The sequence below is a fragment of the Opisthocomus hoazin genome, chromosome 15, assembly GCF_030867145.1.
Source record: "Opisthocomus hoazin isolate bOpiHoa1 chromosome 15, bOpiHoa1.hap1, whole genome shotgun sequence".
Lineage (NCBI taxonomy): Eukaryota > Metazoa > Chordata > Aves > Opisthocomiformes > Opisthocomidae > Opisthocomus > Opisthocomus hoazin.
The window spans coordinates 2,816,918-2,840,184 of record NC_134428.1 but is presented as its reverse complement, the minus strand read 5'-3'; the positions used below and the strand labels follow the sequence as shown (position 1 = coordinate 2,840,184).

Sequence of the window (23,267 nt, the reverse complement as noted above, 5' to 3'; positions counted from 1 at the left end):
TTCACAGCAGCTAGTAAAGGGCTGTGTTTTGGATTTGTGTTGAAAACCATGTTGACAACAGCAGGATGTTGCAGTTACTGCTGAGCAATGCTTACACAGGGATAAGGCCTCCTCTGTTTCTCACACCACCTCTCCAGCGAGTAGGCAGGAAGTGCACACAAAGTTGGCAGGGGACATCTGACCCCAACTGACCAAGGCAATATTCCATACCAGATGTCATCATGCTCAGCATATAAACCTAGGGTAAGAAGAAGGAAGGTGGAGGACATTCAGAGTTCTGGCTTTTGTCTTCCCACGTAACCTTTACATGTGATGGAGTTGTGCTTACCTGGAGATGGCTGAACACCTGCCTATGGGAAGTAGTGAAGGAAATCCTTGTTTCGTTTTAGTTGCGCTTGTGACTTTTCCTTTACCTATTAAAATGTCTTGATCTCAACCCATGCGTTTTCTCACTTTTACCCTTCTGATTCTCTCCCCTGTCCCTTCAGGGGAAAATGAGCGAGCGGCTGCTCGGGGCTGAGTTGCCATCTGGGCTTAAACCACCACATTGTCCCACACACCTCAGCAGGTACTGCATCAATGTTGGAGCTCTGTGACAGCACACAGGGCTTCAGCTTCTCCTGTCTCTGCCCCAGGCTGAGGGCACTGATACATTTTTGAGGTGTTGCACCTCAGCTGTGGTGCAAGCGCTAAGCTCAAGCCTGCCACTGATCTTGAACCCAAGACCCTGTGCAAGTAGAGGCTTCCATTCACACCAGAGACATGGAGTGGACAGCAGCTGGCAACACAAGCACAAAATGAGGTGCCCACAAGGTGAGAAAATCACATGCTTCCCAAGGCAAGAGAGAAACTGGGCCGGCCTTTGCAGTCCTGACAGGAGAGGGCTTTGCTGCCCATGGTGTCTCTGCAGTCCATGCGCGTCTGTGGAGGAGGTCAAGCTGATCTCCAGGCAGGACAAGGTGCTGCTGAGAAAGTGTATGACTATGGACATGGTGTGATTCAGGTAGACTGTGAAAATCATTCCCCTTGTTAACTATTTTACTGTACCATGACTGGGTTACACTAGGTGTTGCTTTGTTCTCAACTCAGAGCTGGGCCATCACCTCAGTGAGTGGCAAAGCTCAACTCATTAGACCAGTTTATATACATTTATTAAACCGATTACACCAAGTCTAGAATCTTCATAAGTTTCTAAGCAACCATTCTGTTTCTTTAAGTATATCTTTTCTTAAGTTCTCTCTATTCTTCTGTCTTTGTGGAATTCTCCCTCGCTGGTTGCAGGTCCTGCTCGGTTTCAGGGTCGTCTCGGGGTTGTCATCTGTCCTTCATCTTCTTCTGTGAATTCTGTTTGGTACAATCCTGAGAAAGACTTCGAGAGACTTCAAGATGTTCTGTTAAACTTAGTCCTATTTCTAAAACGTAACCTATTGACCTATGACATTCATCTTGCTACACCTTATTCTTCTCTTATGCTAGGTCAGTTGGTTATTAACCCAACCATGATAAGGCCTATACAGGGGACAACTGAGTGGAGCATTCCATGGTCGTATGGTTTCCTAACACACCTGTATTCATACAAATGAAACTATGGTCTATTTCTATGATTTTATTCTATTCTATAGTCATAATCAGTCTCCTCTACAATCACTGAATCACAGAATCACAGAATGGTAGGAGTTGGAAGGGACGTCTGTGGGTCACTCAGTCCAACTCCCTGCTGAAGCAGGGTCGCCTACAGCAAGCTGCGCAGGACCGCCTCCAGGCGGGTCTTGAATATCTCCAGAGAAGGAGACTCCACAACCTCCCTGGGCAGCCTGTTCCTGGGCTCCGTCACCCTCAGAGGGAAGAAGTTCTTCCTCGTGTTCAGCTGGAACTTCCTCTGCTTCAGTTTGTGCCCACTGCCCCTTGTCCTGTCACTGGGCACCACTGAAAAGAGTCTGACCCCATCCTCCTGACACCCACCCTGCAGAAATTTAGAAGAGTATATTAGGTCCCCTCTCAGGCTTCTCTTCTTCAGGCTGAACAAGCCCAGCTCCCTCAGTCTCTCCTCATAGGAGAGATGCTCCAGTCCCCTCCTCATCCTCGTAGTCTTCCTCTGGACTCTCTCCAGTGATCAATCTCTAACACCCATGTTCCTTGATTGTATCATCAGGAGGGTGAATAAAGGATGAGAGTAAGAAGGATCAGCAGCATTTCAAAGTGTTGGCACACAAGTGGAGACCTTGCTGTGATCTTCCTCAGATTTATGCACCACCTGCATCTGCTGGAAAGACGTTGGACAGACCTTGTCTCACTGCAGGGCTGGCAGTCTGACCCTTGCTCACACGCCCCAAATCTCCCTGAGATGCCCTGGGGTGTCTTTTATGGACCAGCTCTCAGGGGGAGTAGCTGTCCTGCAGGTCCTGCACTGTCCAGCCAGCTGTACACTCCAGTGGTGCTGGGCAGCTTTGGCATCTGAGGGAGCACTACAGGCCTGGAGTTGGCCATGAAGTTGGGCAGCTGCCCTGGAATAGGTTAGGCAGTGTAGGGATGTCCATGGGGAAACCTTCGGTTCCACTTAGCGGAGATGCAGGAAATACAGCTGATGGAGAAGAGATTGACAGACTGAGCTCCCCCCGTGGCACATGGCTCAATTTCATCAGATGAACACCTCCATCAACTACCCTAAGCCTACTTCGTAGGTACAGGTTGAGTTGTCCTAAATATGATCATCTTCTATCATTTCAGTTGGCCAAAGGGGCTCCCCACCAGCCTCCACGACAAGGCCCCAGATGCTGCCCCTCCCCTGCCAGGGCTGCCCAGCCCAGGCCTGTTTCTCTCTGGCCTTTGGGGACTGCAGCTTTTGTTCTTGTTGTGGAACCATCATTCATCATTGTGTTGCCATCTGCCATCCACTGCAGCATGCCTCTGCTGTGGAGCAAAGCCTTTCACACAAGGGGTCACATCTTTGGGTACCAGGTTTCCACATGAAAATCTACCCTGTCCCTAGTGCCAAAACTGAAGAGCTGTAGCCCAAATGGACAACAAAGCCCATGGCCCAAGGTGCATGAAGAGCCATTGCAGAGCTGTGACATCAGTGGAACAAGAGCTGAGGTGGGGCAGGACAGCTCCCATGGCTCTTGTGGTGGATGGAGATACAACATCCTTGCAGTGACCAACAGGAAAAATGAGGAGCGGGGAATGCCCTGGGGGATTCCCAGGAAGTTCAGACATATGCAGGTCCTCTGTGAATCCCAGAGTACACAGTCCTTTTGACTCTGCTAAGCTGTGTGCTAGCTTTGTGAAATTATCACCTAGCACTCACATCTGTGCATACCTGCAATAAAGAAAATATTTGTGCTCTGAGTTTATCTTGGCTTACTGCACACCGGGTAAACAATCACACTTTTGGGACAACAATTTGAGGTCTAACATCTACAGTCTTCTGTTCTCGTTCCCTGTGGGAAGTGGCACCCCACTATTTCATGGTTACGACAGCCAAGGCTGACTCTGGATTTCACATTCATGATCAGCTCTCCCTTCTGTGTGAGTAGCAGATGCGTATGACCATCACCATTTTTGATCAGTCTGGCAGCTGAGCTACAAAGATTAGTCTCCCAAACTTTGTTTTGACCAAGATCCTCCAGACACCTCCAGCACTGATTGCACGCTGTTGTGGTCACCTTCCAGGGAATGCCAAGGTGATTAAAGTCAGCAAAGGGACATTAATTCATTCTTTATCTCCCACCAGAGCATCACTCTTACCAGACTCTGCTCTGAACCTGACCCATAAGGGCTTACCCAAATTGTTCATCCCATAGAGGAGCTCCACACATCTAAGAAGCTCCTTCACACTGAGGACACCTCTCTTTCTGTCCTCTCACTCCTTCTTCTCTGTATTCACCCATCACAGCACACCAATCATGTCAGCTGTCCCAAATTTCCTCAGCTGTTCTTCCCTCCAAGTGGGATGAAGAGATAGCTTGGGGGGGTCCAGCTCCTCCTCTCTGTGTCTGAGGTCGAGGCCATTGGAGCATGTCTGGGCTGCAGCACCTCAGCTGTGGCCCATCTGGGCTGAGAGCAGACTTGCAGAAAGAAACCTGCTACCAAGTGCCCAAGGCCTTGTGTGTGCAAAGGCTTTGCTTCAGAGCAGAGACATGCTGGAGGGGATGGCAGGTGGCAATGTAAAGGAGAAATGAGGTGCCCACCAAGAGAGCAAACCCTGCTTTTGGCAAGGCCAGGAGAGGGGTATGTTGTCTGCTGTGTTTCTGCAGCCCTGAGGGCCTGTGTTGGAGGTGAAGCTGACCTTAGGAAGGAAGGCTCTAATGGAGCTTGCAGTTACCAGCAGGCATCTTGGTCACCTCTGGAATCAAACATGTCACCAGGTGTCTGTGTCTGCACATCTTCCTCCTGCCCTCTATCTCCAAGAATTAGCAGGGAGCTGAGACAAGGAGCTGCCATGCAGGTTGGTGCCCATCTGAATGAGACAAGAGAAATCCCACCTCCTGTGGGTTTTGTGGTGAGCATGAGAGAGACCTGAGTCCTCTTCTAGGACTTCAAACCAAGGATGAGATGCCTTGAATGACCAGGCTGTATCCCTTCCTTCAGCAGGGGTAAAGGAGATCACTCCCTGTCACATTCTGGTTTTCCTTTGTGACGATGAGACAAGGAAAGAAGATTTTTGTTTCTAACCCTTTCTCTGAGAGTAGAAATGCCACTGTCAAAACCAAGTGTCTCTCCCCAGCTGAGGGAGGCAACATCAGTGATGCTTCAGCTTGTTTCACAGCAAGTTGTCCTGGAGACCAAAAGACATCTCAAGGGAGAACAGAGACGGTAGAGAAAGTAGTGCCTTGGGCTGGGCCTCTGCTGCTGAGCTGGGCTGGGCTCCTGGGATGGAGGGAGCTCATGGCAGCAGGCAGAGCTGCAGAGAGACAGCTCTGTCCAGGAGCAGCTCCTGTGCAAAGCACAGCAGGGCTGAGGGCACTGCCTGCAGGCAGTGAGGAGAGAGGAGTGAGGCAGAGAGAGGTTAACGGCAGCGTGGGGTGAGAGGATGCTGAGAGCTCAGAGGGGGAGAGAAATCTTTTCAGCCTTTCACACAGTAAGTCTCTGCATGAAGGACAATGTGTCTGCACTTTGTGGAAAGATCTCCTCAAGCTGGCACAACTCCCCGCCTATGGGATCCACCATGAGGAATATCACAGTTTCTCTGTTGTAGGAGGTGAGGATGTGCTGCAAAGCAGGGACTGCCTGCTGCACCCTCAGAGGGACAGGCCATGACAGCTGCCTTCTCCCAGGGAAGACTGCAGGGTTGGGAAGGTGGATGTGCAGCCCGGGCTGCCCTAAGCTGTTCTTCCAAGCAGGGTCTATGCACCCCAGGGGCTGTGTGCTGGGGCAGGGACTCTGCTGCCTGCCAGGGCCAGCACTCAGCCTGCCCAGGTAGCTCCTTGCAGAGTTGTGAGGAGAAACTATGGGTGGAAGGAGAAACCCCCAGGAAGGCAGGGCAGGGTCCTTCTGTGGTTGAGAAATCACCGCATGGGTCAGGGCTGCTCACAGATCCAGATCAGCCCAGGTTATTTACCAGGGGATATGTGAAGTCAAAGGAGGAATGACTATGACAGTCTCAAGCCACATGCCTGGTTCCCTCTGAGGAGCACAGGGGCAGAGAGCAATGACCTGGCAATGTTGGTGTCTGGAAGGTGCACAGCTAGGTGAAGGTAGCAGTGTCCTGAGTGCCCGGCTGCCTCTGCCTCTTTCATCTAGAGCCTCACTGTGTTTCTCCTTCTTGCTCTACTTGTCTGTGTTACTGAAGTTGTTCCCTTGCTCTCTCAGTCAGGCTCTCTGGGGATGGGAGTTTCAGCTGCAGAGTCAAGCTCTGATCTTGTGGGCCCTCCCGTGCAGGCGAATGAGGTGTGTCAGCTGTGTCTAAGCTGTGGGGCTGTGGGCAGTGAAGTCTGTGAGCCCAGAGAACAAGTAATTTTTCCCATAATCTGAATCCACCATTAGGACACATGGCTATCTTCTTGATGTGTCGTTTCAAGATCTGAGCTGTCCTCAAGAATGCAAATCTTTCTCGTAACACAACCGCGTTATCTGAAAGCCCCAAAGGAGAGGTGCAGAGATGCTATGCCTGACCGAGGAAATATTCTTGGGTTGGTGAACTGAGCTGCAGGTGTCCTTGATTAGAAGTGATGTGCTGAGATGTCAGGAAAGGGTGACATGTTAGATGGTCTGCTGTGGATCCCTCTGCTCTCAGCTGTCTGGTGGCTTTTCAGGATAACGTGGGAGTGCGATCACTCTCCATCTCAGAACAGTGCAAGCCCAGGGCAGCTGGGCAGCCCTGTTCTCCCTGAGTGCAGCTGAAATGCTGAGGGTTTCTGACATCCGAGAACATTCCCAAGGTGAGATGAGGGGAGCTGTTAAAAAATCACAAACCTTTCAAACTTCCTTCTACTATCTCAGTTCCTTAGGGCAGGGAGTGCAGGTGCTGGCCAGCCCTTTTGAGTAAGGAGCAGTTTCATCTGACAAACACCCAGACAGGTCGCTTCCTCCACCACACCCATGAACCCCCATCTGTAGAGCAAGGCTGACTCCTTAACAGCCCGTGGGAAGAGGTCCTTCTCCTCACAGCACAGTCAGGGAGCAGCAACCAGAGATTCAGTCACAGAGCTGAAGTAAATTCTCACAGAAAGAGAAAATAAGGTGTGTGTGTAGCAGGGGGAGGGTCTAATAGCAATGACTCATAGAAGAACCACCTGAACTGTCACTGCCTTTTACTCCTTGGACTGTGTTTCTATTTCCAGAGGGACAAAATGTCCAATGGCAGCACTGTCACTTATCTCACGCTCCTGGCATTCGCAGACACGTCGGAGATGCAGTTCTTGCACTTCTGGCTCTTCCTGGCCATCTACATGGCTGCCCTCCTCAGCAATGGCCTCATCATCACTGTCATAGCCTGCGACCAACACCTCCACACCCCCATGTACTACTTCCTCCTCAACCTCTCTGTTCTTGACCTGGCCTCCATCTCTACCACTGTGCCCAAATCCATGGCCAATTCCATCTGGGACTCCAGGGCCATTTCCTACTTGGGATGTGCTGCCCAGCTTTTTCTGTTTTCCTTCTTGCTCACAGCAGAGTGTTGTCTTCTGACCGTCATGGCCTATGACCGCTACGTTGTCATCTGCAGACCCCTGCACTACGAGACCCTCCTGGGCAGCAGAGCTTGTGTCCACATGGCAGCAGCTACCTGGGGCAGTGCTTTGCTCAATTCTCTCCTGCACACTGTCAATACATTTTCCATACCCCTCTGCAAGGGCAATGCTGTGGACCAGTTCTTCTGTGAAATCCCCCAGATCCTCAAGCTCTCCTGCTCACACTCCTACCTCAGGGAAGTTGGGCTTCTTGGGGTTAGTGTTTCCATAGCTTTTGGGTGTTTTGTTTTCATTGTGCTGTCCTATGTGCAGATCTTCAGGGCTGTGCTGAGGATCCCCTCTGAGCAGGGACGGCACAAAGTCTTTTCCACGTGCCTCCCTCACCTGGTCGTGGTCTCTCTGTTTAACAGCACTGCAGTGTTTGCCTATCTGAAGCCTCCTTCCATCTCCTCGCCATCCCTGAACCTGGTATTGTCATTCCTCTACTCAGTGGTTCCTCCGGCAGTGAACCCCCTCATCTACAGCATGAGGAACCAGGAGCTCAAAGATGCCCTGAAGAAGCTCATTCAATCAGGATTCTTTCAGAAGCAATAAGCTCCCCATGTCTCTTCACAAGTGATTTCCAATGTATCTAGGAGACCTCCTGTTCTTTGGGCATTTTATCTGTGACAATTCTATTTCTCCAGGAATGTCTGCATCCTCCCCACTTCTCCTGAGGCATGAATGAAGTCTGATGACCCAAGGGTCTTTACACATTGGTGTGGCATGTAGGTACAGGTGGCCTCCCTGTTGAAACCTCTCTAATAAAAGGGGATTTTGTCAATGCCAGTGTCTGGAGGTTGGGATCTTTTCTGAAAGCTGAGATCAGGGAGATGCTACATAATTTTCTTCCCAAGGCCGTGCTACTGTGCAAGGGTTCTCCATGGGATGAGGGGAGGTGGGCATGGGGCGATGTTTGTGGAAATGGCCTGTCCTGTGTCTCCAACGGTGAGTACCCAGTTCCAATGGAAATGGTGAATGACAAGTAGGGAACTCCCTGGACATTCTCCTCGTGGCTTTCAGGTGCCACAACACACCTGCCCTGCAGAGTAGCATTGCCACTTCATGGTCTGGCGGGGAGCATGGGGAGGGAGAAAGAGAGACCAGACAAGGCCAGCATGGCTGGGGCAGCAGGAGCAGCCTGAGGAGCCCCTTGGCCAGGAGTCTTGTGCTGGGGAGAGGGGCTGGCTCAGAGGGACATGCAATAGTTTTCAATAAGCATCTCTTAGAGACAAGAGGAGGGGACCGTGGGAGACACTGGTCTCTGTCTCCTCATGCTGTGGCTGGCCCTCAGCCCTGGGGCTGATGGGGAAGGCTGAGACCTCTCTCTGCTCCCCAGGAGCTCCTGTGCCCTTCATAGGGTCTGGGGCTGTGGGATGAGTGTTCAGAGTTCTAAAGCAGCCAATGGAGGGCAATTCTATGGGGACTATTCTCCTACACTGGGATGGTGAGAATGCAGGGGAGGTGGAGAAAGCTGGGGAAGGGCTGGCTTGGGCTGGGCAGGAAAGTGTCTGGGAGAGGAAAACACCCATGTAGAGCTCAGCTGTTTCAGTGTGCAGAGTGAGGACACCTAGGAGGGTGTGCGTGGTGCAGAGCCAGATGACACAGTGAAGGAAGCAAAGCATGAAATGTGCAGAAGAGAGAGGCCCAATCTGTGCCATGTTCCCTGGGCACCCCATGGAAGCTGTCCCAGCACATTATTCCCTGACCATCCCCCACACTCCAGCACTTCCCATCTGTGGATAAAAGGGAGAAAATAACATGGAATAGCTCATGGATCAAGACAGAGACAGAGAGGTCAGTCACCATTTACTGTCACTGGCAAAGAAGAGTTAACCTGGGGAAAGGAAATTTCATTTATAGCCAGTTAAAATAGACTTAGATGGTGACAAATTATGTGTCATGTTTTAACCCCAACAACACTACAAACAATGTCCCATTCCCAGTCTTTTTTCGCCAGCTCAATTTACTCCACCGTTCCCAATGCTTCAACCCACGGTGACTGTGAGAGGTGCAGGCAGGATGGTGAATGTGGGGTTACTGTCAGTGCAGAGCATCTCTGCCACTTTTTCTTCCTCACATTTTTTCCATTCTGAAGCACGGGTCCTCTGCACAGGATCCCACTGGATTTCAGGTCACGGCTATGTGTTGTGCTTTTCTTACAATCTTACTTTTCTCATTTAAACTCACAAAATTGCAGACACGTTGCGTTTGGAAGGGACTTCTGGAGTTCAACTCCCCAGCTCAGGCAAGGTAAGCTAAAGCAGGTTTCTCAGCACCTTGTCTAGGTGGGTTTGGTGTACCTCCATGGATGGAGGCTCCGCAACCTCTCTGAGTAACCTGTTCCAGTGTTTGATCACCCTCACAGTGATAAAGTTTTTTCTGGACTTCAGATGGAATGTCATGTGTTTTTTTCTGTGTCCATCACCCCTTGTCTTCTCAGAGGGAACTACTGAGAAGAGTTTGGCTCCCTTGTCTTCATTCCTTCCCATCAGGTGTTTATACACACTAGTAAGGTCCCTCAGAGCAATTTTTTGCTCCAGACTCAGCAGTCCCAGTTCTCTCAGCCTTTCCCTCTATGAAAGATGCTGCTGTCCCTTAACGCACCTTATGGCTTTTTGCTGGACTTGCTTTTTTTAGGTCAACAACTTTATTGAACTAAGAAGCCTAGCACTGGACACATCACTCCAGAGATGTCCTCACCAGTGCTGACTAGAGGGGAAGGGTCACCCCACTCTATCTGCTGGCAATGTTTTTCCTAATGCAGCCCAGGAGGATGTTGACCTCTTCCAGGAGGGTGCATTGATAATGCCTGCTCAGGTTGCTGTTCTCCGGGACCCAAAGGTCCTTCTCCGAGGTGCGATCTCGCCATTCAGTCTCCAGCATGATGTGGACAGTGTGGTTGGGTCACATGCTGTCCTCCCCCAGGGACTCCCTCAGTGGCAGCTGATCCATGGAGATCAGCTCCATCTCTCTCACAAGTCCCACAGTGCTGCAGAGTCACCTGGGACAGCAAAGCCCGCTCCTGCCAGGGCTGCCCAGCCCAGACCTGTTTCTCTCTGGCCTTGAGGTCTGCAGCTTTTGCTCTCGTTGTGGGAACCTCATTCTTCATTGTGTTGCCACCTGCCATCCACTCCAGCATGCTCTGCTGTGGAGCAAAGCCTTTCACACAAGGGGTCACATCTCTGGGTAAGGTTTCCATGTGTAAATTCTACCCTTGGCGCTGGTGCCACAGCTAAAGAGCTGCAGCCCAGATGTGCATCAAAGCCCATGGCCTGGGGTGCAGGAAGAGCCATCACAGAGCTGTGACCAGTGGAACAAGAGCTGAGGTGGGGCAGGACAGCTCCCATGGCTCTTGTGGTGGATGGAGATACAACATCCTTAGAAGAGACCATCAGGGGAAATGAGGAATCAGGGATGCGCTGGGTGATTTCAGGGCAGTTCAGATATATGCAGCTCCTCCATGGGACAGGCAACAGGTTAAGTGGGAGCTGCTGTGTGGGTCAAAGGAGAGGCTAGAAAGAAGGAGACTGTGGTAGGAGTTCTGTATGCTTTGACCCAACCCAGAAACAGAGCACTCACAAATTCACTTGCCCACTCTCCCACTACATCCCCAGCAGGGCAGGGAAGAAAATCAGAAGCACAAAATTAAAAAAATTTGAAAAGGAGAAGCAAAAGCTGAGCGAGCCAGCAAAGCAAAATGAGTAATTCATTCCCTCACTGCCATGGGTAGGCAGTGGTTTAGCCATTGCCAGGAAAGCAGGGCTTCATCATGTGTGTTAGGGACTCGGGACAACAAACACCATGATCATAAATGTTCCCCCTTCCTCCGTCTTTCCATGAGGTTTTTTTGGCTAAGCAAGACATCATGTGGAATGGAATATCCCTTTGGTCATTTAGGGTCAGCTGTCCCAGCTGTGCCCCTGCCAACTTCTTGTGTACCTCCAGCCTACTTGCTGGGCGCCCGCCAGTGTGAGGAAGAGGAAGCTTTCATGCTTTACAGCGACTGCTCAGCAGTGTCTGAAGAGCTGGTGTGTTACCAGTGCTGCTTTAGTTACAAATCCAAAGCTGATCACCACATGGTCTGCTGTGAAGAGAACTAACTGCATTCCAGTCGGATCCAGGGTGAGGAGTTAGCAACGTCATATTTAAATAACCTGAGGAAATCTGTGAATCTCAGCTACTAGCTCTGATGGGGGATTCCTCAGTCTCCTCAGTATTCACTGGCCAAGTGAGACAGCAGGATGCAAACAATCCAGGAGGTTTCTTGTGGTCTTTGTGGAAAAGTTCTTAGCACAGCTCCAAAATGGGCCATAAAGTCTGATGCTCACCTGCACGTGATACTGCCAAAAGAGGATGAGCTGGTCAGGGCTGTGAAGACCAGCATCAGCCTTGGCCATAGCGACCATGAAATTGTGGTCTCTCGGATCCCCAGCTAGGTGGAAGAGAGCAGAAGAGCACAGACCCTGCACATCAAGGAATGAGATGTAGGCCTACTGAGCGCACTGGCAAGTGGGATCCCATGCGTGCAGTGTCAGGGCCCTGAGAACATCCGTAGGCCTTCATGGCCCTGACCAGCCTCAACATGTGTACTGGCCTCCAAACACAGCCATAGACACAGCTTTGCCTGTCGATGGACTTCCTTGACTTGGGCTTGCAGACTCACTTCCCAGCTTCATTCTTGATCAGATATACAGGGAAATGACACTGTGGACCTCCAAGTGCCAGATTCCAGATGATTCACAGAGGCCTCAGGCCTTTCTGCTTCCTTTCTTCCCACTGCTTGGTCTGCTTTTGGGAGGAGAGGAACAGGTGAGCTTTCTGGGTGCCAATGATTGAAAGTTGAGGGCACAACCATCACACGTGAAGTGCCCTAAAGGCTGTGCTAGTTCCAAACTCTCATCTTCAGCTCCTTTCTTTGATGCCTTAAATCTTCCACAAAAGCCCCTTCCGCCTTGTTCTCCTTTTGCAATTAAGTTGCAAGCACCCAAGGAAGAGCCTTGTTTTCATTTCTGGTATCAGCCTAAAGCATGCCATGGTGGGGAGATCCCAGGAAGCTTGTAGAAGGTGAATGTTCCCAGAATCCCAGGAGGCCTGCCATACCAATAGCTGTGTTCAGGGAGCTGCTCAAATGCATTATCTCCATTTCTGTAATGGGCTTTTAGATGCCTGGTTCATGTATAAACTCCCCCTGTGGATGCTGATAGTTGCTGCGCAAGCTGCTCTGAACTCAGAGCTGGCCCTGCTTTCAGCTGAGCACTGGATTTGAGATGTCCTTAACTCCGTTCCACTCTGAGTAGTCCTGTGACATAGAGGCCCTCACCTCCAGCTTAATCCCTTCTTTTAGAGCATGTAGAAAGGCACAGTCATGGAAGTGTTTGGGGAAGAGACTGTTGGGGGCCTCTAGTGCAGCCTCCAGTCGGGCTGTGACATTGCAGAGCTGAAACATGAAGAGCTCGAAAGGTAGAGATCACAGCAATGCTCCTCTTAGTCTATTCTTTTTTTCCTAAGGCTCAAGCTAAATCTCCCAAGAGGCACTTTGTGGCTGTTGCTTCTGTCATATCATTGGCCGCTGCAGAAGAGAGCTTGGCTCTATCATCTCTCCAGGGAGTCATGTGGCCATATCCCTAGGTGTCTCAGGGTCCCCATGGACAGAATTTACAACAGTCCAGCTTTGAAAGTACGTGTACTGACGGTCATGCTGAGTCACGGTGTTTCTAATATGACCGTAATTAAGCAGCTGCAGATAAGAAAAGAGTGCCAGTGTTCACGGAGTTCTAATCAAGGTAGAAAGCACCATGGTAATCATTGGAGAAAGAAGGGTCCAAACTCAGCAAATGCAATCAGCTCAGTTGGGAAATTGTAAAGAAGACTTGAATTTTTTCTTTTCTTTTAGCATAGAAGGCTAAGTGATGGTTAAAGAGTAGGACTGGAGAGGTGGGAAGAGTGAAAAGGGAATGAAAGGGGAAGCAAAGGAAATCATCAGGACTGTTTTGAGGTTACCTGTCAAGCAGCCTTTCATCTGAGCAACACTGCCTGGAGCAGGACAAGAAAGCTGCAGCTGGTCTGGATATACTAACTTCTGACTTGGTCGTGGGGAGCTTGAGAACTTTCCCTACTGTTCTTAAGAGAAGACCAATAGGGGAAGGAACCCCAACATCATTTAGGTTTCCCATCTCCTTCATGGGAGTTGAGGAGCTCCATGCTCTGTCTTCATGCTCACATCAGAACCAGCTGTGGAGTCAGATCATGTTGCTCAAGGTTTGATTCAGTGGTAGCTGGATAGCTTCCATAGACAGAGATGGCACAACGCCTCTGGAAGACCTGCTGCAATGCTTGGATGCCCTCATGGAGATAAATATTATCCTTATCTTTATCCTGAACCTGCCTTAGTTCCACAAGTTACTATTGTCTGTTATCCTCCTGCCAAGCACCACCATGACAAGACTGGCTCCATCTTCCTGAAATCTTCCCCATGGTGACAGACAGGTCGCTCTGAAATTCTTGAGACCTTCCATTCTCCAGGCTAAAAAAGGCCCTCACCCTCAGTTTCTCCTCCCAGAAAAGTGCTTCAGCCCCTGAGCACCTTGGCGGCCGTGCACTGAACTCACTCCCAGCTATCAAGAACTTCCCTGCTGTGGTGGGTTGACTCTGGCCAATAGCCTAGCAACCACTCAGTTGCTCACTCTTTCCTTCCCTTCCCCAGTGCGACAGGCCAGAGAAGAGGAAGAAATAAAGTGTGAAAAGTTTCAGGTCAAGATAATAATACTTTAATAGGAGAAGAAAAGAGCCTAAAAAGACCTCGCCAAGTGAGAAAAAGACCATCCTTCACCACCTCCCACAAGCAGACTGATGCTCTGTCACTCTCCGAGCAGCAGATTCCTTGAACACTAAAAACCTCCACATCCTTCTTCCTCTGTCCCAAGTTTTTATTCCTCAGCGTGAGGCCATACAGTATGGAATATCCTTATGGTCAGTTTTGATCAGTGGTCCTTGCTGTGTCCCCTCTCAACTTCTTTCCAGCTGCCCACTTACTCACTGGGAGGGAGCAGAATGAGAAACCGAGCAGGCCTTGACACTGGGCAGACATGGAAGAGCAATAGCCAAGACACTGACGTGGTACGAGCACTGACTTTTCTTGACTCCAACAGGTGTAGGAAATGGCCATCCTTCAGGACATCTGCTTGTCTGGTCCAGAAGAGAAGCCATTCTGGGCTGGCCTTTATATCTTAGGATAGTAAGACCTGCAGCCCATGAAGGACCACAGTGGAGCAGGCTCCTGGCAGGAACTGCTGCCCATGGAGAAAAGCCCATGCAGGAGCAGGTTTTCTGGCAGGAAAAAGCCCATGAAGGACCAGGTTTTCTGGCAGGGGACCCACGCTGGAGCAGTCATTCCTGAAGGAGTGTACCCTGTGGAAAGGATCCACTATGGAGCAGTTTGTGGAGAACTTCAGCCGGTGGGAAGGACCCACAATGGAGAATTTCAGAAACAGAGAGTTATGAACGGACTGCACCTCCCATTCCACATCCTCCCTATGACACTTTGGTGTTAGCAGTTAAGAGTGAAGTTGAGCTTGGGAAGAAATGCATGAGGAGTCAAGGATAATTCCCTCTGCTGCCCCACAATGCCCCAGTATGTCCCAGTGACCTCCAGGTAGGGTATGACTCCTTCACCACTGCTCTCTCAGCCTGATGGTCCAACTGTTTTTTAACCCTTTCTTTGTAAACCCATCCAGACTGTAATAGCCTAACCTGGGAAAAAGGACATTGAGGGACACCATGTCAGAAGGGTCAAAAATGGCATCTACTGTTCTACTGTTCTTTACTCATGCACAAATGCCGATACTTCATCATGACGGTAATCAGGTTTCAGAGGCATGAATGACCCATCATCAATCCGTGCTGACTGCTTTCAGACACGTTCTTGTTTTTTAGGTGCACAGAAATGCCAAAGTGACCTTGTACAGCCTGGGGTTCCCTGGGTTGACTTTCTGAGCTCTTTCAACAACAGGCGCAACATTACCTTGTACTCACTCACAAGAGCCCTCGACCAATGCCAGGAAGCTTTGAAAGGGATATTCCAAAGAAATGTCGATCTCTCCCTATATCTTCATTACAGCTATTTTACCTGCTAAAAAGTGTATTGAATTTCTCTAAATTTCGTATAATTTCATCTGTCTTGACTATTTCTAAAGTAATTTTTGGAAGATGGAGGCTGCCTAGACAAAGGCCCTTTCCTTTATTGTCCTGTTTTCTCCTCCCTTTACTCTTCGTTCATTCAGATTCCTGGCACCTACTGAGCTGCTGTTTTGACATCAGGGAGTTAAAAGTTTGCCTGCCTTTCAACAGTCTAATTGTCTCCTTAGCCAACACTTTAATTATATTTGTAACTATTTTTTTTCCTCTACCTAGCTACAATATTTCTCATAAGATTATGCCTTACAGGAAGGAAACCTCATTAGAAGTAGCTTGTAATTACCGCACGTTTGCACTGTGTGTTTTGTTTGTTGAACTTGATTTTGCTTTAATTTTTTCTTTTCTTGCAAATAGCAAAACTCCTGCTGTGCCTGTGTGCAGCCAGCTCTCTATGGAGAGGAGGTGGGAGATGGTGCAATGGAGCTGTAACATCCAGCTACAGAGATCAGTGGAGAAGTCTGATGCAAGGAACAGTGACACAAGTCCCAGGTGGCCAATGAGAGAAACAATAGGATTGGGGAGGTGAGGAGCAAATTTGTCCACACAGTGTCAGACCTCAAGGGACTGCTTCTCCTACCTGTCCAGCCCTCCTGAGGAGACACCATGGATTAGTGTCACTTGGAAAATTTTTCTACCACTAATTCTGTAGACTGAAGAGCAGTTAAAAATATCCCTTAAAATATAAACAATATTATTTTTAGGCACAGTATGACATCTTTCTCCTTACCTACACATGAAAAAAAATCCAATTAGTTGTACAAGTCTTGAAGAATTGAAGAAATTTACAGGAGCTTGTTAGCTCAGCACTTTCTGTATTTTAATGACTCCCATGGGGTATTTGGTGTTGAATCCATGAACCTCAGATACTGAGAGGAGGTCAAAAAAAATGATCAGGAAGACAGAAGCAAAACTGAAAGTACCTGGAAGCACTGACTGGCCCCACTGGGAGCCATTACTGACAAAGCCTCCCCAGAGACTACTTAGAGCAGAGAATTGGAGGCCACGATTGCAGGTAGGCAAAGGCACTGTGCAGGTGGCTGCAATGCTGAGAAAAAACTTGGTCTGCTTTATGAAGCAGAAAGGCCAAGGCCTGAGCCCCAGGCCCTGGGAAGGCAGATGCTGTCCCTCACCTGTGGCTCAGGGCTCTTCTTGGGGACAGCTGAATGTGTGGGTGAGCAATGACAATTGCAGGAAAATTCTGCGACACTTCTTAGCCTCCCTAAGAAGAGGCGATGATGGAACACAGTTCAGAGCCTTTAAAGAAAATTTCTTCTGATAGTGATCAGTGTTAGAGGCAACTGCCATATCGTAGCCAAGGGGACAAAGCCCTTGGTCCTGTTGAAACTGTTAGCCCTGCCAGAGTCCTTAACCATATTTACTGCAGGCTGTCCTACACTGTCCCATGCCCGCACTTCTTTCCCTTCAGCCTGTAGTCACACATCTTTACTTCCTACACAGCACTCACACCAGCATTTCCACGCCTTCACTGATATCTCTCTACACTCACTGGCTTTTCTCTGAATTTCGAATACATGGTCTGATTCAGTCTCTCTCCACAACAAGGATACCCTTAGAGGGAGACTTTGTAGTCTTCACCTCTAGTCTGAACCTTCCAAGCAGCATTTGGTGAAGGTTTCCTTGCCTTCTCACTACCAGGAAAAGATCCATTATCTCTGAAACAACCCTTCAGGCAAATGCAGGCTACTACTTCAGTGCCCTCAGCCTCCACAAGACTAAAGAAGCCCAGGTCTCTCAGCCTCTCCACAGAGGCTGTAAAACTCATATGGCATCCCTTGGAATGCCCAGGCCCTTCTCCTCAGGGTCACTCCTGAGCTGTTCAGGTCCCCACCTGCCCACAGTATTTTGAGTTATTCTCCCCTTTCAAATGATTTGCACGTTCTTGTACAACTTCATCAGGCTTCTACTGCCAAATCTAAAAGATTCTCAAAATCGCCCTCGGAGTGAAACTCTAATTTAAAAACTTTTAATGTGTGTGTACCAGATTTGTGGTGCCTCTGAGAAGACAGAAGAATGAGGAATTGCGGGACACTACTGATAAAAGGAGATAGCTCTTCAATGGAATTGTTGACCAAGGGAGGAATTGCCATGTTGACAAGATTGGAAACACCAAATGAAGGTGCAAAGGAAGCCAAACTAAGGCCAGGGAGGAAGGGGTAAATAGAGATGAGCTGTTTGCGTGGGAACGTACAAGGATGGTCAAGGAGAAGAAGGTGTGAGACACAGCTGAAGCCAGGACAGTATCCACCCCTTTTTGTATAAAATACAAATAGTATAAAATCTACATCACACTCAGATCCCACACTTTCCAATTAATTACCACCACTTTTCCTGTCTTCTGATTTACACACAGAGATAGCATTCCTTACCAGATGGGGCATGCCTCTAAAGTGGTAGTTGAGTTCACTTAGCCCAGGACTTTGGTCTCCATCTGTCAATAACAATCTTTCAGGGCAGGAGAGATGGTGTGTGCTGTTGGATGGTCACATGCTGCATGTGGGATGATAATAGAAGATTGGCAAGGAAGATTGCAAACACACTCAAATGACTTGCATCTGGGGTGTGAAAAACACATATAGCATACTAATCATTGTTTAGTCTTGTGTGCTCAGCAAGTAGAAGGTCTGTGTTTGGATAACATAGGCCTGTGATAGACTCCAAGGCAATCTGTCGAACACACCTGAGATTCCTGCCCTGATGCAGGAAGAATCAAAGCACAGTGGAAAGTTATGTCTGGATGAATCCCTGAAATATTAGGGCAAAAGCAGCAGGTTCAGTAGCTCCCACTTTTTCTCTAGCAAGGACTGATCTTACATATGGTTCCACAGACCCACTGAGCAGGCACCGCACAGGACAGTGTGCATCCAGAGTGGGGAACAAGTCCCCTGAAACGAAGCCCACAGCAGTCCTCGGTGTGTGTTGTCCCATGGCCTTGCTGTTAGGCAGCTGCTCCAAGCTCCTGGAGAGGCTGTGTTCTATGTAGAGCTTCACAGCCTTGCTCCAGGGTCTGCCAGGATGTATGCCAAAAGAGAGGCCCAGCAGGAGGGTGGAGACATCTCTACAGCAAAACTTACCTAGAAACCTGTGCTGAGCGGCCAGTGATTGAAATGGCCAGTGAGAAATGGCCAGTGGCTGAGTGGTGACAAAGGCCCCTGGGCCACCTTCCTAGTCTGTCTGTGCCACCAGGGGCACAGACCAGTCTCCTCTCTCCTGTACCTGCATGGCTTTGAGCCCTGCCATAAGCCCTGGCTCTGCACCTCAACCCCCCTGGTGTCAGTCTTCCCCCTGCATGGTCACGCAGCACGAGTTATGCACTGATGGTGCATAACTCGTGACTCTGCTAAGCAGCACGCTAGCTTTGTGGAATTATCACCTAGCACCCACATCTGCTCAAATCTGCAAGAAAGACAACACCTCTGCTCTGTGTGTATATTGGCGTACTGTGCACTGCGTAAATGACCACACTTTTGGGAGAACAATCTGAGGTCTAACATTTACACTCTTTTATTGTTGATCCCCTTCGGAGGTCAGACCCCACTATTTCATGGTCACGACAGTCAAGACTGACACTGGTTTTAACATCCATTATTAACTCTCCCTTCTTTGTGTGCAGCAGATGCATATCAACAGCACCATTGTTGAGCAATCTGTAAGTTGACCTATAAAGACCTGTGTCCCAAGCTGGGTCTTGAGCAAGAGCCTCCAGAAACCTCCAGCACTGATTGCACGCTGTTGTGGTCCCCTTCCAGGGAATGCCAAGGTGATTAAAGTCAGCAAAGGGACAATAATTCATTCTCTATCTCCCACCACATGTCACCCTTACCAGTCTCTTCTCTGACCCGGACCCGTAAGGGCTCACACAGCTTGTTCATGCCATAGAGGAGCTCCACACATCTGAGCAGCTCCTTCACACTCAAGACAGCTCCCTCCTGATCATTCTGGCCTGTCTCCTCATTCTGTACCCACCCATCACAGCATCCCAATCATGTCAGCTGTCCCTACATGCCTCAGCTGTTCTTCCCTCCAAGTGGCATGAAGTGATGCCCTGGGGGACTCCAGCTCCTCCCCTCTGTGCCCCAGGCTGAGGCCATTGGTGCTTGTCTGGGCTGCAGCACCTCAGCTGTGGCCCATCTGGGCTGAGAGCAGACTTGCAAAAAGAAACCTGCTACCAAGTGCCCAAAGCCTTGTGTGTGCAAAGGCTTTGCTTCAGAGCAGAGACATGCTGGAGAGGGTGGCAGGTGGCAATGTAAAGGAGAAATGAGGTTCCCACCAAGACAGCAAGACAACTTTCGTCAAGGCCAGGAGAGGGTTTTGCTGTCTGCGGTGTCTCTGCAGCCCTGAAGGCCTGAGGTGGAGTGGAAGCTGATCTGAGGAAGGAAGAGGTGATGTTGAAAATGTCCTTGGGTGTGGACATCTTGTGATCCAGGCACACTGTGAAAATCATTGACCTGATCCATGACTGTATGATCAAGCAAATAGTTAAATAATGGGGGGGAGAAGAACCAGCACAGTTTAAGAGGGAATGCCCTCAAGAGGAGACCCTGCTGTGATATGCTTGGTATTTACACTCTGCCCTGTGTCCACTGGGTAGAGAAGGGACAGCTTGGCGTCCCTGCAGTGATGGGATTCCGTCACTGCCCAAAGGCACCGAAGCTGTGTGAGATGCCCTGGGTGGTGCCTGTCACACAACGAGTCTGAGTGGGGATGGGGTTCCTGTACAGGACCTGTGCTGTCCATGTCAGGTGCACGCAGTTGTCCTGGAGATCCCTGGCACCTTCCTATAGTCATAGATGTCTGTAAATGTAAAACAAATGAAGATTCAGCTGCCCTGAATGAGGTTAGGCAATGAAGGGATGCGCAGGAGACAAATGCCGTCATAGTGTTAAGGCCATGTGGACAATACAGCTGATGGAGCACAGAAAGCGAGAGACGTAGCTCTTCCTGTGCCACAGGACTCAATTTGGTCAGGATGATTACATCCACCAGCAGCCCTGAACATAAGGAATAGTTACAGGATCAGTTGTCTTAAATGTGGGCATTTTCTGTCATTTCAGTCTGTCAAAAGCATTTCCCACCAGCCTGCAGGAAGGTGCCCTCAGACACTGCCCTGTCTCTATGAACTGCTCTGTTAGAGCTTGCAGTGACCAGCAAGCATCTTGGTCACCTCTGGAACCAAACCTGTCACCAGGTGTCTGTGTCTGAACATCTTCCTGCCCTCCACCTCGTATAATTAGCAAGGGAGATGAGACAAGCAGCTTCCATGCAGGAGAATTCTTTGGAGCCCATCTGAACTGCGGCAAGAGGAATCCCACCTCCAGTGTGTTTTATGGTGTGCATGAGAGAGGCCTGAGTCCTCAGGACTTCAAACTCAGGATGAGATGCCTCGAATGACTAGGCTGAATACCTTCCCTCAGCAGGGGCAAAGGAGATTTCTCCCTGTAGCTTTCTGGTTGTCCTGTCTTGTGATGGGGCAAGGATAGGTGATTTTTGTTTCTAACTCTTTCTCTGAGAGGAGAAATGACGCTGTTGAAACTGAGTGTCTCTCCCTAGCTGAGGGAGGCAACAGGAGTGATTGCTTCAGCCTGTTTCACAGCAAGTTGTCCTGGAGAGCAAAGGACACCTCAAGAGAGCCCAGAGGCGACTGAGAAAGAGCTGCCTTGTGCTGGTCCTCTGCTGCTGAGCTGGGCTGGGCTGGGCTCCTCAGAGGGAGAGAGCTGAGAGCAACCAGGCAGCGCTGCAGAGACAGCTGTGCCCAGGAGCAGCTCCTCTGCAAAGCCCAGCAGGGCTGAGGGCACTGCCTGCAGACAGCGAGGGGAGAGGAGCGAGGCAGAGAGAGGTTAAAGGCAGCATGGGGTGGGAGGATGCCGAGAGCTCACTACGGGAGAAATGCTCACAACCCATGAAATGGTCAGTCCCTGTAGGCAGGGCAGTAAATCGGCAGCTGCTGGAGGGATCTCCAAAAGAGGATTGTCACAGCTTCTCAAGCCTAGAGGAGGAAGTCTGGTTCCAGAGAAGTTTTTTCCCTGCCGTACCATCAGAGGAGCAGGGCATGCTGACTGCTTTCTCTGGGAATTACTGGTAGGACTTTAAGCCAGGTGTGCAGTCAGTGGTGCCCAGAGCTATCCTTCAGAGCAGGTCCCTTTACCGCAGGAGTCTGTGTGCCGGGGTCAGTGCTCAGCCTGCCCGGGGAGCTCCTGATGGTGCTGTGGGGAGAATCTGTGGGTGGAAGAAGCCATATGCCTCACCAGCGTCCCTCTCTTCTCCCTGAGTGCAGCAGAAATGCTGAAGGTGTCTGAACTCCAAGAAAACTCCCCAGGTAAGCTGGGGGAGCTTTATTAACCCCAAACCTCTCCAACTTTTCTCTGTCATTGCCGTTCCTTAGCACTGAGAGTGCAGAGGCTGACAAGGTCATTTTCTGTGAGGAACGGTTTCATCTGACGAAGTCGGACACCATGACCGACCCCGGACACCACTGCTCCCATGAGCTCCTTGCTGCATAGCAGGGCAGACTCCTCGAGAGGCAGAGGACAAAGGTTCTGCTCCTTACAGTACCTTCAGCCAGCACCAACCAGACCTTGAACAAGGAAGCTGAAGAATGTTCTCATTGACAATGAATGGAAAATGCTCTGAAGTTTAGCAGGGTTAAAGTTCTAGGAGTATGGCTTTGCATTTCCAATGAGAATTCTCCCCTAACACTTTATTGATTCTTCCTCTAAGGACAGGATCCCATGCCCACAGGAAAAATCTGTCCAACAGCAGATCCATCATCTGCTTCCTCCTCCTGGCATTTGCAGACACCCGGGAGCTGCAGCTCTTGACCTTCTGGCTCTTCCTGGCCATCTACCTGGCTGCCCTCCTCAGCAATGGCCTCATCATCACCACCATAGCCTGCAACCACCGCCTCCACACCCCCATGTACTTCTTCCTTCTCAACCTCTCTGTCCTCGACCTTACCTATATCTCCACCACTGTCCCCAAATCCATGGCCAATTCCCTCTGGGACAACAGGGACATCTCCTATGCAGGATGTGCTGCCCAGCTCTTTCTGTTTTCCTTCTTGGTAGTAGCAGAGTGTTGTCTTCTGACTGTCATGGCCTATGACCACTACGTTGCCATCTGCAGACCCCTGCACTACGGGACCCTCCTGGGCAGCAGAGTTTGTGTCCACATGACAACAGCTGCCTGGGGCAGTGCTTTTATCAATGCTCTCCTGCACAGTGCCAATACATTTTCCATACCCCTCTGCAAGGGCAATGCTGTGGACCACTTCTTCTGTGAAATCCCCCAGATCCTCAAGCTCTCCTGCTCACACTCCTACCTCAGGGAAGTTGGGCTTCTTGGGGTTAGTGTTTCTTTAGCTTTTGGGTGTTTTGTTTTCATTGTGCTGTCCTATGTGCAGATCTTCAGGGCTGTGCTGAGGATCCCCTCTGAGCAGGGACAGCACAAAGCCTTTTCCACGTGCCTCCCTCACTTGGCCGTGGTCTCCCTGTTTCTCAACACTGTCATGATTTGCTATCTGAAGCCCTCATCCTTCTCTTCCCCATCCTTGGACATGTTGTTGGCCGTTCTGTACTCGGAGGTTCCATCAATATTGAACCCTCTCATCTATAGCATGAGGAATCAAGAGCTCAAAGATGCACTGAAGAAACTTATTCAGTCAGTAGTCTTTCAGCAACAATAAGCTGCCCATGTCTATTTATAACTGGTTTTCTTTGTATCTGGGAGTCTCTGTGGTCCTGCCACCACCCAGATCACTAGGACACGGGAGATTAAGATCCATTGTGTAGTTATATTGCATACAAGTGCTGTGATGAGAGTATCAGGCACTCTTCGGTCACACCTAGATCATCTGCTGTTTGAATGACACACCAGGAGAAGTTCTGA

At 49.8% G+C, this 23,267-nt stretch overlaps 2 protein-coding genes across 2 annotated transcripts in view; one reads left to right on the top strand and one right to left on the bottom strand.

Annotated features, from left to right (window-relative positions):
• LOC142363309 (olfactory receptor 14C36-like) overlaps positions 1 to 23,267 on the bottom strand; it is a 131,009-nt gene that overhangs the window by 39,496 nt on the left and 68,246 nt on the right. The window lies entirely within an intron of this gene.
• LOC142363291 (olfactory receptor 14J1-like) lies at positions 6,888 to 7,724 on the top strand. The gene has a single exon (XM_075436801.1). The coding sequence runs from the start codon at positions 6,888 to 6,890 to the stop codon at positions 7,722 to 7,724; it is 837 nt and encodes a 278-aa protein (XP_075292916.1).

Coding starts and splice junctions, on each gene's coding strand:
- LOC142363291 (XM_075436801.1), top strand. CDS start 6,888: ATGGCTGCCCTCCTCAGCAATGGCCTCATCATCACTGTCATAGCCTGC.